The sequence below is a fragment of the Hoplias malabaricus genome, chromosome 12, assembly GCF_029633855.1.
Source record: "Hoplias malabaricus isolate fHopMal1 chromosome 12, fHopMal1.hap1, whole genome shotgun sequence".
NCBI lineage: Eukaryota > Metazoa > Chordata > Actinopteri > Characiformes > Erythrinidae > Hoplias > Hoplias malabaricus.
Window position 1 is genome coordinate 40,942,402 of NC_089811.1, and position 13,025 is coordinate 40,955,426.

Here is a 13,025-nt window from a genome sequence, read left to right on the forward strand (position 1 = left end):
CGCTCTGTGGGGGGTGAGTGTTGTCATGTTGGAGGATAGAGTTTGGTCCCAGACTGTGGAGATGTGGGTTTGCCACTTCATCTCGATATCTCTCTGCATTAAGAAGCCTCCAATGATGAAAATCCTAGTTCTTCCAGTGAGGGAGATGCCGCCCCACACCATCACACAGAATAAGCTGTTTGGCACAACCCACACACTCAGCTCTACTGCTCATCCCACAAATACACGTTCCTTACAAGTGTGGCACCATTTAAAAGGGAAATTAACAGGTTTCCAATGTTATACGATTTATTGCCAAGAAGCATTGTTACAATGAAGAAATAATTCACCAAACACAAATGTCCTTACTTTTTGTGCTATGTTTAAATTTAGCATTGGGGGGTTGTCTGTTTAACTTACCAAACCTCTGAGAACTAAATATGACTCAGAGTGGCAAGTCATTTCAAGATTAGTTGGTGGTCAACATTTTTCTTTCTGAAAGAATTACTAACTGAGACTTTCACATTATGTTTCTATAAAGAGACTGACAAAATCTGGCTAATAAATGAAGTTAGGCTGATGAGCTAAAAGAACTACTGTTTCTGCCTGTAATTGTTGATAAGGTAAGAGAACACATCTAAGATTCAGATTCCTGACACAGCCTCTTGGCAGATGAGTGTGCATCAGTTTTAACTGAGAAGACAATAAGGATGGTAGTAATTGAGTCAGTAATTAAATGTGCAATATGCATATAACAAATGGATTTTTCACCTCTAATCCACTGCAAATTTTAAAAATGGCTGATGGTTTTCATAAAGGAAAGCCTGGGTATGCTGAGCAATTTAGGGAAACAATAAAATGCCCTCTTATTTTCTTTCATCATAAAAAAATAAATAAATATAACTGCGTCCCGCCTGCTTGCGTGTTGAGCCTTTGACGCGTAAGCTCGGTTCAGGGCCTGTGGTTAATCAAATTGCAACCCTCCCAAAGCCAAGCTTTGGTTTAACGGCCACATTGTTTTTAAGTAAGTAAGAGACTCAGAGGCCGATGGAAAAATCTCAAATGAGAAAATGGTGTGTGGTAAACAGTTTTTGGAAAACATTTTTTGCCAGCAGAACTGGGACATACCACACTAGTACAGTGAGGACCTTTTGGAGTCTTTGTTGCCTTTACGTTAACAATCCATCTCTCAGGAGTTACTCATACTCACATAGGACCTTTTATATCTGCAACATCTGGGCTTTAAATATCTACTGTGGTACGAGACTCACGCTGAATCTTTGAAGTGTTACTTGACTCAATTCACACAGACTAGGAAAAGTAGCCTGCAGGGTCAGTGTATGCTATGAGTGAGACATGATAGGAACATGGTGAACTCAGAAGCCAGGGCTTACAATATTTTGCTTATTCTTCTTCAGTGGCACATTTATGTTCATTAAGTTCTGCAGTACCAAAACCCAAAGCCTAAACGATATTTTGAGAAAATAAGAAAATGATGGAGACCAGCTCCACATATTGAACCTATATATATAGGTTTACAAATACAAATGTTTGCAAGGCTTTGGGAACAGTCAAACTTCACTCGGTTGCCTGAGGGAGGCAGTGGTCTGAGCCTCAGTTGAAGGAGGGTTTTGAGGACGAATTGGTGGAAGTGGTGGAGTTGGAGGGCTGCAGGGAGAAGGGAGACAGTCCTGCTGCTCTGAGGGGTTTGGGACATAGATAGAGAGAGCCGAGTTCTCCAGTTCATCCTGGACCAGCATGTTAAACCGCTCCAGCACACAGTGTGCAGTCAGACGGGCTTCTGGGTCGTGATCCCAGCATTCTGTTATAGTAGCACACAGTAACTGCATTCCCTGCAACAGAATACAAGGCAGAATGATTTTTCAGCACAGTTCAGGAGGTGAAAATAGCATAATTCCAAGAATGTCGCTGTCACACAGCTTCAGGGACCTGGAGGTTGTGGGTTCGAGTGCCACTCCGGGTGACTGTGTGTGAGGAGTGTGGTGTGTTCTCCCTGTGTCTGCGTGGGTTTCCTCCGGGTGACTGTCTGTGAGGAGTGTGGTGTGTTCTCTCTGTGTCTGCGTGGGTTTCCTCCGGGTGACTGTCTGTGAGGAGTGTGGTGTGTTCTCCCTGTGTCTGCGTGGGTTTCCTCCGGGTGACTGTCTGTGAGGAGTGTGGTGTGTTCTCCCTGTGTCTGCGTGGGTTTCCTCCGGGTGACTGTCTGTGAGGAGTGTGGTGTGTTCTCTCTGTGTCTGTGTGGGTTTCCTCCGGGTGACTGTCTGTGAGGAGTGTGGTGTGTTCTCCCTGTGTCTGCGTGGGTTTCCTCCGGGTGATTGTCTGTGAGGACTGTGGTGGGTTCTCTCTGTGTCTGCGTGGGTTTCCTTCGGGTGCTCCGGTTTCCTCCCACAGTCCAAAAACACACGTTGGTAGGTGGATTGGCGACTCAAAAGTATCCATAGGTGTGAGGGTGTGAGTGTGTGTGTTGCCCTGTGAAGGACTGGCGCCCCCTCCAGGGTGTATTCCTGCTTTGCACCCAATGACTCCAGATAGGCCCTGGACCCACCGTGACCCTGAACTGGATAAGGGTTACAGATAATGAATGAATTGTAGTAATATTAAATTGTATGAAATACTCACTTGATGTATTGTCCAGCTGTGTGGGATGTCTGGCCGTCCTCTGTCTCTCAGTACCAGATCTCTCATACTGTCCACACATGGCTGCTCACACACTTTTGAACCAAATGGAGGCTCATAGCTCTTCACCTCTGCCCAAGAATAGAAAGATTGCATGTTTATATTGCTTTTAAAAATCTACATTATCCTAATTAGTGAATGAGGGCTATATATGAGTTAATAAAACAATTTAAGCGTCTTTGAGTCTCTGAGGAAGAGCTATATCAGTATAATGTATTATTATTATTATGGCCATAACAGTTTATTTTTCCATAATAGTTTCCCACATCATTACTTAAGGTGGCAGTAGATCTGTAGCCTAAACATAATTCTATAAAATTATTGTATAGAAAATCATTTCTGGTGTAGTCTCTCACCCCCTATGGCATCACAGCGAGAGGCCATTTCCCACAACACCAGAGCCATGGAGTAAACATCCATCTGTTTGAAAGATTCCAAGTCTTCCAGGTTGACTCGAGACTCCAGCACCTCAGGGGCCATGTATCGAGCTGTGCCCACCTTAGAAATCAGAGCAATTCAATTAAGAATTACAACACTAAACCTAAGAGAAAGAATTTAAGAGCTTTCATTGAATTATATCTGAAGTTCACGGTTCAATTCCCGCTCCGGGTGTGGAGTGTGGTGTGTTCTCCCCGTGTCTGCGTGGGTTTCCTCCGGGTGACTGTCTGTGAGGAGTGTGGTGTGTTCTCCCTATGTCTGCGTGGGTTTCCTCCGGGTGACTGTCTGTGAGGAGTGTGGTGTGTTCTCCCTATGTCTGCGTGGGTTTCCTCCGGGTGACTGTCTGTGAGGAGTGTGGTGTGTTCTCCCTATGTCTGCGTGGGTTTCCTCCGGGTGACTGTCTGTGAGGAGTGTGGTGTGTTCTCCCCGTGTCCGCGTGGGTTTCCTCCGGGTGACTGTCTGTGAGGAGTATGGTGTGTTCTCCCTGTGTCCGCGTGGGTTTCCTCCAGGTGACTGTCTGTGAGGAGTGTGGTGTGTTCTCCCTGTGTCCGCGTGGGTTTCCTCCGGGTGACTGTCTGTGAGGAGTGTCGTGTGTTCTCCCCGTGTCTGCGTGGGTTTCCTCCGGGTGACTGTCTGTGAGGAGTGTGGTGTGTTTTCCCTGTGTCTGCATGGGTTTCCTCCGGGTGACTGTCTGTGAGGAGTGTGGTGTGCTCTCCCTATGTCTGCGTGGGTTTCCTCCGGGTGACTGTCTGTGAGGAGTGTGGTGTGTTCTCCCCGTGTCCGCGTGGGTTTCCTCCAGGTGACTGTCTGTGAGGAGTGTGGTGTGTTCTCCCCGTGTCTGCGTGGGTTTCCTCCGGGTGACTGTCTGTGAGGAGTGTGGTGTGTTCTCCCTATGTCTGCGTGGGTTTCCTCCGGGTGACTGTCTGTGAGGAGTGTGGTGTGTTCTCCCTATGTCTGCGTGGGTTTCCTCCGGGTGACTGTCTGTGAGGAGTGTGGTGTGTTCTCCCTATGTCTGCGTGGGTTTCCTCCGGGTGACTGTCTGTGAGGAGTGTGGTGTGTTCTCCCCGTGTCCGCGTGGGTTTCCTCCGGGTGACTGTCTGTGAGGAGTATGGTGTGTTCTCCCTGTGTCCGCGTGGGTTTCCTCCAGGTGACTGTCTGTGAGGAGTGTGGTGTGTTCTCCCTGTGTCCGCGTGGGTTTCCTCCGGGTGACTGTCTGTGAGGAGTGTCGTGTGTTCTCCCCGTGTCTGCGTGGGTTTCCTCCGGGTGACTGTCTGTGAGGAGTGTGGTGTGTTTTCCCTGTGTCTGCATGGGTTTCCTCCGGGTGACTGTCTGTGAGGAGTGTGGTGTGCTCTCCCTATGTCTGCGTGGGTTTCCTCCGGGTGACTGTCTGTGAGGAGTGTGGTGTGTTCTCCCCGTGTCCGCGTGGGTTTCCTCCAGGTGACTGTCTGTGAGGAGTGTGGTGTGTTCTCCCCGTGTCTGCGTGGGTTTCCTCCGGGTGACTGTCTGTGAGGAGTGTCGTGTGTTCTCCCCGTGTCTGCGTGGGTTTCCTCCGGGTGACTGTCTGTGAGGAGTGTGGTGTGTTTTCCCTGTGTCTGCATGGGTTTCCTCCGGGTGACTGTCTGTGAGGAGTGTCGTGTGTTTTCCCCGTGTCTGCGTGGGTTTCCTCCGGGTGACTGTCTGTGAGGAGTGTGGTGTGTTCTCCCTGTGTCTGCGTGGGTTTCCTCCGGGTGACTCTGTGAGGAGTGTGGTGTGTTCTCCCTGTGTCTGCGTGGGTTTCCTCCGGGTGACTGTCTGTGAACAGTGTGGTGTGTTCTCCCTGTGTCTGCGTGGGTTTCCTCCGGGTGACTGTCTGTGAGGAGTGTGGTGTGTTCTCCCTGTGTCCGCGTGGGTTTCCTCCGGGTGACTGTCTGTGAGGAGTGTGGTGTGTTCTCCCTGTGTCTGCGTGGGTTTCCTCCGGGTTACTGTCTGTGAGGAGTGTGGTGTGTTCTCCCCGTGTCCGCGTGGGTTTCCTCCAGGTGACTGTCTGTGAGGAGTGTGGTGTGTTCTCCCCGTGTCTGCGTGGGTTTCCTCCGGGTGACTGTCTGTGAAGAGTGTGGTGTGTTCTCCCTGTGTCCGCATGGGTTTCCTCCAGGTGACTGTCTGTGAGGAGTGTGGTGTGTTCTCCCCGTGTCTGCGTGGGTTTCCTCTGGGTGACTGTCTGTGAAGAGTGTGGTGTGTTCTCCCTGTGTCCGCATGGGTTTCCTCCAGGTGACTGTCTGTGAGGAGTGTGGTGTGTTCTCCCCGTGTCTGCGTGGGTTTCCTCCGGGTGCTCCGGTTTCCTCCCATAGTCCAAAAACACATGTTGGTAGGTGGATTGGAGACTCAAATGTGCCCGTAGGTGTGAATATGTGAGTGAATGTGTGAGTGTGTGTTGCCCTGTGAAGGACTGGCGCCCCCTCCAGGGTGTATTCCCGCCTTGTGCCCAATGATTCCAGGTAGGCTCTGGACCCACCACGACACTGAACTGGATAAGGGTTACAGATAATGGATGGATGGATGGACATTTATGAATGCTGCATCTTTTACAGCAGAGGTCATCAAGTTTAGTCCTGGAGATCTTAATTTAGCTTCATCTCTTATGCAATTCACCTGACAACATTATCTTCAGAGGTCCATAATTAGTCAGTCCTAATCCAGTTAATCAACAAATTGTCAAGCCTTTTCTGAGTGGGATTGTGTGTGCTGAGGCAGGGACTAATTGAAATATTGCAAGACAATGTCCTCCCAACACTGGACCTGAGAACCCAGAGTAACTTCTGGCTAAAAAGCTAATCTTCAGCACAAAGTTTGAGAGAAGTAAGTTTTAAACCAACTGTCTGTTAACACATTTACTTGGTTTCTCCCAGTCACAGAGCTACAAACCTAGGAGAGTGAATGCTATCACATGATATCTGTGAGACATGTGATGGCAGTTAATGCTCCTTTACAAACTGCTACTTATGCTAGCTAAAAACAGTCACACGGGCTAACACTGCTGAGTGACATGGGAAGAGAAAGGGCCATCCTACCCACCCACAGAGAACGTGGCCAGTTATGGGTGAGGCACCGCACAGGAATCAAACTCACAATCCATTAATAGAGCCAATGCTCTAATATGAAGTTGCTTTTTAAGACTTAACATAGACCTAACTATAATGTCAAGAAAATGGCGTATTACCTGCCCGCTGTTGGCAAAATCGTCCACAGTGAGTGCGAGGTCCAGCCGCAGTGCCAGACCAAAGTCACACAGAGCACACTCACTGTTGCTTTTCACCACAATGTTGCTGCTCTTCAGGTCCCGGTGGGCAATAGGCACTTTGGGAGTGCCACAGGGCGTGGTATCACTGTGCAGGTGCGCTAGGCCCTGGGCCACTGAGCCTGCCAACGAGCAAAGCTCCGTCCAGCTAAGAACATGGTTGATCAGGAAGTCTTGCAAATTCCCCAGTGCATGGTACGCCATTATGAGCCAGTACTGCCTTTGGGGAGCACCTGGTGTTCCACCACGCTCCTCTGCCGTCAAGAACTGCACAACATTCTCATGCTTTAAGTTAGCATCAGAGAAGATGGCCCTTTCGTTGCGCCATGAGGCATATTCCACACCTGGAAAGATTTTCACTGCCACCGTCTCATACTGGCCACATTCGCTGTGGTTGAGCCGTGCCCGCCACACCTCAGCAAAGCGCCCCTTACCCACCAGAGCCTCCAGCTGGATGGGTAGATGCTCAGTGTTGTGGTTCAGACTGTTGGCACAGCTTGATGACATGTCTGAATTTGCATCCATGCTGAGGGACAGCAGTGTTCCATGGAAATCACTGCCATTAGCCTCGCCCACACAGACTTCTGGTCGGTCAAGTGACTGGTAATGGGTACGCTTCGGGGTCCAATCCTTGGGCTGTTTGCTGGGCCGGCGTGTGCGGTACAGGTAGAAGGCCATTGTGGCAATGACAGCAACCAAGAGAGGAGGTACCAGGCTGATCACGACTACTGGTATCACATCTTTACTCTTCATCCTGGAGAAACCTGGCAAAAAAGAATAAGACGTAATAAGAATGTATGTCAAGTGAGACTGAATGCACATGATAATGGAGCCAAGATGATATAACTGGCTGAAGGCATGCACCAAAATTGAATTTATGAGTTGAAAATAATAAATGATATTTTACACCATGTTGTGTTGGAGACTTTTAGTCCAGGATTTCAAAATAAGAGGCAGTTAACTCTATTTCACAATGGATCAACTGTATTACATATGTATTAGACATATTCTATTATTATTTTACCATGGGGTCCATTGTCAAAGATAAGTTTGTCGTTGCATTCATGTTCTCTCACACAGCTGCAGAGGAACAGCATGCCGTTCTCCGAGGGCAGTGGAGCCATCACACACTCGCTGGAGCTTGCGTTAGACAATATTATGTTCTCCAAAGCATGTTTGGGATTGTGGCACAGGGTCTCTACACTCACACGCTCATTCTCCTGTCTCCTGTAAACGAGACACACACACACACACACAACACACACACACACACAAACTGTTTCTAAATGATGCTTAATTTAGCATAATCTTTTCTACGCTGTCACAAAAAGCTCTATGTTCTACTCTCTATTAAAGCCTTCTATTAACTAATTGTATATTATTAAGAATAAATATTCCTTTTGAATTCTTACGGAATAGTCTTCGTGAGCAGAAAATAAAGAAATAAAAAGTAATTTGGGAATCCCTGCTCAGGAGTTTTCTTTGTACTTTTCTCCAAAGTCAACTCTTTTCTGAAGGTTATACATGTGTTTATTTTTCATGCGGTATTAGCAGGGAACAGGAGTTTTATTTAAGTGATTTACTCTAGGGTGTTTTTTTTTCTGCTCCCTGAAGATCTGCCCAGTCCTCAATACCCAGTTAGTTTCTACTTCAGGCCAATCAGAGGTCAGCTCGATTAAACCCCGAAAAACTCTTCAGGGTCCAAACAGGGTGGAACGAGCTCAGGGGAAATCTTTGGAAACAGGGTCCATTATCATAGCAATGGTCCAGAGAAGGCTTGCTCAGCTAAAAAAACTTTGCTCAGTTAAAGCATAAATCAGCTTGTCATTCTGGAGTTTGCAACTACTATTTTGTCTTATTTTCAAGTGCATTTATCATTTTAATGCACGAACTTAGGCCAATGAAAACATTCTAAACACATCCAAGTATTTCATAAAGCAAGATTTTAATGACAAATTGCACTTGTATTGTGTATGTGTGTCTATATATATATTTATGACTAAAATTTCATGATGATTAAACCAAAAGAAATGCTCCAAAATACTTGGAATTCAATCCTTTTACATTCGCTTCCATTGAAAGTTAAGAAGGCTTGTTCCTTCTCCTGTAAAGTTACTATTTTTGGGAGATACACATTTTTAATTTCCATTTTAATGCTCCACATTCTTTAAGGTGGAAAAGGCATTGAATTGGCTCTTACTTACCATATAGCCACACAGACCTCTTCAGCCAGGATACAGTAGGAGCTGAAGTTGCAGTTGGTCTTGCAGATGTTGTCGTCACACACAGGACTGGTATGGTTACACCACTTACACAAGTTACTCGACATGTGAGTGAAAGCACTGGCTTGAAATACTGCAATGTGCACAGACAGAGTGACAGCAGTTTAGAACTCTGTTCCTTGTAATGTAGAGTTTAATAAATACTAATTAATAAATTAGGGCGGCACAGTGGCGCAGCAGTTAGGTGTCGCAGTCACACAGCTCCAGGGACATGGAGGTTGTGGGTTCGATTCCCGCTCCGTGTGACTGTCTGTGAGAAGTGTGGTGTGTTCTCTCTGTGTCTGCGTGGGTTTCCTCCTGGTGACTGTCTGTGAGGAGTGTGGTGTGTTCTCACTATGTCTGCGTGGGTTTCCTCCTGGTGACTGTCTGTGAGGAGTGTGGTGTGTTCTCACTATGTCTGCGTGGGTTTCCTCCGGGTGCTCCTGTTTCCTCTCACAGTCCACTCCAGTCCAGGTAGGTGGATTGGCGACTCAAAAGTGTCCGTAGGTGTGAGTGTGTGAGTGAATGTGTGTGTGTCTGAGTTGCCCTGTGAAGGACTGGCGCCCCCTCCAGGGTGTGTTCCCACCTTGCGCCCAATTATTCCAGGTAGGCTCTGGACCCACCGCGACCCTGAACTGGATAAGCGCTTACAGATAATGAAAATTTAAATAGCTCAACAATACCATATATATTCAAAACCATAATTCTAGTAGTATTTGAAAATCCTCAAGAGCAATAGGCATTAAAAAATCAGCAATAATCATGAATGTAATGCCTGAAAGCTTGGGTATGTGCTTGTCATTATGGCCTTCGGCATATTTGATAATCATACCAGCAAAATGACAATGATGACAGGAAAGAGAAATATTTAGAAGAGTAAAAGTTGTATTGACAACTGCAATCAAGTCTTTGGGGAGTGCTGTGGCCCATCTGGAGCCCACAGAGCTAAATGGATTTGGATGATATATACAGAGTATATTATGTGTTTTGGACAAATTTGGTGTGTTTTCTGTGTGTGTGTGTGTGTGTGTGTGTGTGTGTGTGTGTGTGTGTGTGTGTGAGTGCCTGTGGTTATGTCGAGAGTATGAAGCGTTCCTTCCCACGCATCTTCCCTCTGCTATCCTTACCCTGCCACATCACAACAATATTAATTGTGGATTGAAAGCAGATGAGGGCTGAGTTTCTTTCACTCACAGAGTGCGGTGATCTAACAGAACTGAGTAAACATGAAAAGAAGCTGCACAGATATTTCTCAAAGTCTTCCAGATGTTCACTGATGCCAACCATCAAAAATATACAAGTGAATGAGAGAGAGAGAGAGAGAGAGAGAGAGAGAGAGAGAGAGAGAGAGAGAGAGAGAGAGAGACCTAAAAGGCTGGATAAGCATAAAAACCCCTCTGCAAACTTTAAAGTAATTAAAATCAGCAGTGACTTCTCCAGAAATAAATTGAAGCCAGAAGTGTTTGCCCTGGCCAAGTTTTTCAGCAGAACCTCTCTGTACTTATGGGAAATTCAAAGGCCACATGCTACAGGAGGCCCAGAAATGTTGGCCTTCAGTTATTTGCTTTGCAGTCAAGCAAGTGTTCTTCTTCGTTCTCTATTTGCAATTCACAAGCTCTTATTGTAACACACTAAATTAATATTCAGAATGTAAAAAATGTATATATATTGAATGGAAAACTACATATTTTTGGTGCAGTATTCACTTTCCTTATTGTCTACATAAGCATATTAAACTGCAAAATCTTGAGTGCAATGTTTTGTGACTTCACAAACCAACACATTACATATTTAGCCAACAGGTTCGTTATTTAGCCCTCCTCATTCCCACTAGAGATAACGACACCCCTCCCCACCCCACATTATTTTTCGGAAAATATTGATATAAAATGGCTATTTAACAGACTGTGTCAGTGCCTTTTCCAAGAAAGCAAAGATAATACACAGTTAGTGATCGACAGTAATGAAGAAGAACTGAAAACTGTATGTTTTAGGGACTTTAATACATTGACATTTGAAATGTCTCAGCCCTGTGGAGAAGGGCCATAGTTTAGAGACGTCTGTGACCCTCAGAGAGCTTCAAATCAAAAGCAATTGAACATGAAACTCATAAACTGCTCGGGTTAGGTACTCGAATATTCAACGCAAGGAATATCACACACAGACACCGGGTGGCACATAGGCCACAATTTACTAGCCTTTAAATTCTGCATGCTCCTGGAAAATATTTCCTGCATAAATTAGTAACAGCATAATTATAACATCACTCCTAGACCTTGTCACATGTGTGTTTTCAAGATTTGCTCAAGAACTATGCACTGTGTTTTACAGCCATTCTGAAAGAAGGTGCCTTCTTCGACACATTACAGGCCTCAATGACACTCATTTAAAGCAGAGACAGGAGGGGCCCGCTCCAACGGCTGCCAAAGCAGTGCCTATTATCTCATGCCAAACAATAAATAGTCATTTATCTTTGAATCTATCTTCTAATCACTGTGATTCTCTTCTCAGAGTTACAATAAAAAAGGCCTAGCCCACAGCAAAGAATCTGCTGGACCTTTCTCAAGAAGCCGAAAGGAGAGAAAACACAAGAGTGTGTGTCTGCTGGCAGACCATCGTGGGTCCCTTCAGCCAGGGGGCGGCTCAGAGCCCGTCAGCATCATATCCCTCACTTTGGGCCTGACAATATTAGCATTGTGTGAAATGATGATGGCAGAGCAGAGAGGAGAAGGGCACTTTCGGCCTGCTGGCTTTTCTTATTCTGTTTCTTTGTGTGGTCACATTCATCATCGCTGGCCCCGGTGGCGTGCCACATGTGCCCTCTGTGCCCCTCAATATTTACCAGAATTATTTTTAACGGGAGCAGTTTCGAACAACAGCCAGTGTACGGTGCGAGGGAGTAAGAGGTTATGGTTTTCTCCTCTCCACCCTCATGGTAATATTTCATAATTGTTGTTGAAAGTGTAACTGCTCACTCACACACACCCAATCCTCCGCTGTGCAACAAAGATAATTTGGAGCCCTCAAGATGGATTTCCTGCTGGAAATTTCCATCACATTTTATTCAGTGACATTTCACTGTGGTCAAAGTCCATTGCATCTTTTCATCTTTGCAGCAGAGTTCCTCTTTTTAACTTCAATATCTGGGAGAGGCTTTAGCTTCACGTAATATTAGATTCCAAATATACGCTTCCAGGCATCTGCTGCTACAAAGAACTTGATGCGATGTAGCCTTTTTCATACAGGTTAATAGTGCGCAGGAAAAAATAATCTATAAATGTACTGGCCAACAGGAGCCCTGATTATAAACATCCAACTTTGTGTAATGTGTATTGATCACCGCCAGACGTCAATGAGAGCAAATTACAAGCATGCCAGTGTTTTCATGGTTTTTTAACTTACTTTTATTCTCAGAACGTGGCTATGCTCTATCTTCATTAGCATATTGTCACAATCAGGGCTCAACCTATTTTTCTACATTTTTTTACATTACAATTGGACCAACAAGTCATGACAAAGTTAAATATTGCTATAAACTCTAATACATGATTATTTTCTCCTTTGTGTCCTTATATTTAACAATGTTATACCCTCTACTCTACAGTCATAGGTCATTTGATACTTTCTAATTCTATAACAATTCTATAGAAATGAAACAAAATATGCATCTTGGACCTTTTCTTCTACAGCGGTTCTAGTGCTCTATAATACTGCCATTATTATCTATTGTTTGTAGCCCATTCCTGTAGGACATCGTAGTGACCCGTATGTGTAGGAAATTGCAATGTTTGTTTGTTTTTGTTTTTTTAAGGAATCCTGTAGAAATTGCCTTGTGTATTTAAAATTTCTTGTCCTATGTGTATAATACATATAATTCATCATCTAAGACATCCATTACTGAATTAGTTAATATTCTGTTTCAGAGAACTCCTCAGATCCAAACACAGATTCAGAAAAATGTAGAATATTTAATTCAGTCTGTTGTTTTAAGCTCTTTTTTAAACAGTGTGTACTAGGGCCATTAAAAGCGAGTTTGCTGACATTGGTGCTCTGTGCTGAGAGGAAACTCTTTAACGTGTCCATTAAAAAAGAGCTCACACTTTGTGAGACTGTAGCTATTAAAAGATGAAAGGAATGTTTCTGAGTCTTTTACCGACGGGTATTAAGTCTGTCAGTGTAGAGTACGTTAGAATAAACATCAGGTAGATACATTTGCTGTATATTTTCCGTGTGTTTGTTTGTGAAGTAGTAAAGCAATGAGAAAAGCTAACTTCTACTCACACAGCCAGAAGAGAACAGATGTTAGAGCCGAGACGCTGCTGCGCATGCGCGCCATTGTCAACAGATCCGCGGTGAAAGTTCAATCTGATAGAGTGTGT

The 13,025-nt window shown here is 45.2% G+C and overlaps 1 protein-coding gene across 1 annotated transcript; it reads right to left on the reverse strand.

Moving 5' to 3' along the window:
- Window positions 1-1,550: 1,550 nt before the first annotated feature.
- On the reverse strand, window positions 1,551-12,989 carry tgfbr2l (transforming growth factor beta receptor-like). Its single transcript, XM_066686169.1, has 7 exons — window positions 12,928-12,989; window positions 8,590-8,740; window positions 7,410-7,612; window positions 6,308-7,149; window positions 3,030-3,171; window positions 2,617-2,744; window positions 1,551-1,832 (listed from the first exon to the last, which is right to left on the reverse strand). Exons 1-7 carry the CDS (start codon window positions 12,980-12,982, stop codon window positions 1,551-1,553), a joined length of 1,803 nt encoding a protein of 600 aa, XP_066542266.1. The 5' UTR covers window positions 12,983-12,989.
- Between the last annotated feature and the right edge of the window lie 36 nt (window positions 12,990-13,025).

Excerpts from the sequence above, each read along its gene's own strand:
- tgfbr2l (XM_066686169.1), bottom strand. The coding sequence starts at position 12,982 with ATGGCGCGCATGCGCAGCAGCGTCTCGGCTCTAACATCTGTTCTCTTC. Across the intron at positions 7,613-8,589 it reads GAGGTCTGTGTGGCTATATG|GAGACAGGAGAATGAGCGTG; the intron begins GTAAGTAAGAGC and ends TCTCGTTTACAG. Across the intron at positions 7,150-7,409 it reads CTTTGACAATGGACCCCATG|GTTTCTCCAGGATGAAGAGT; the intron begins GTAAAATAATAA and ends CTTTTTTGCCAG.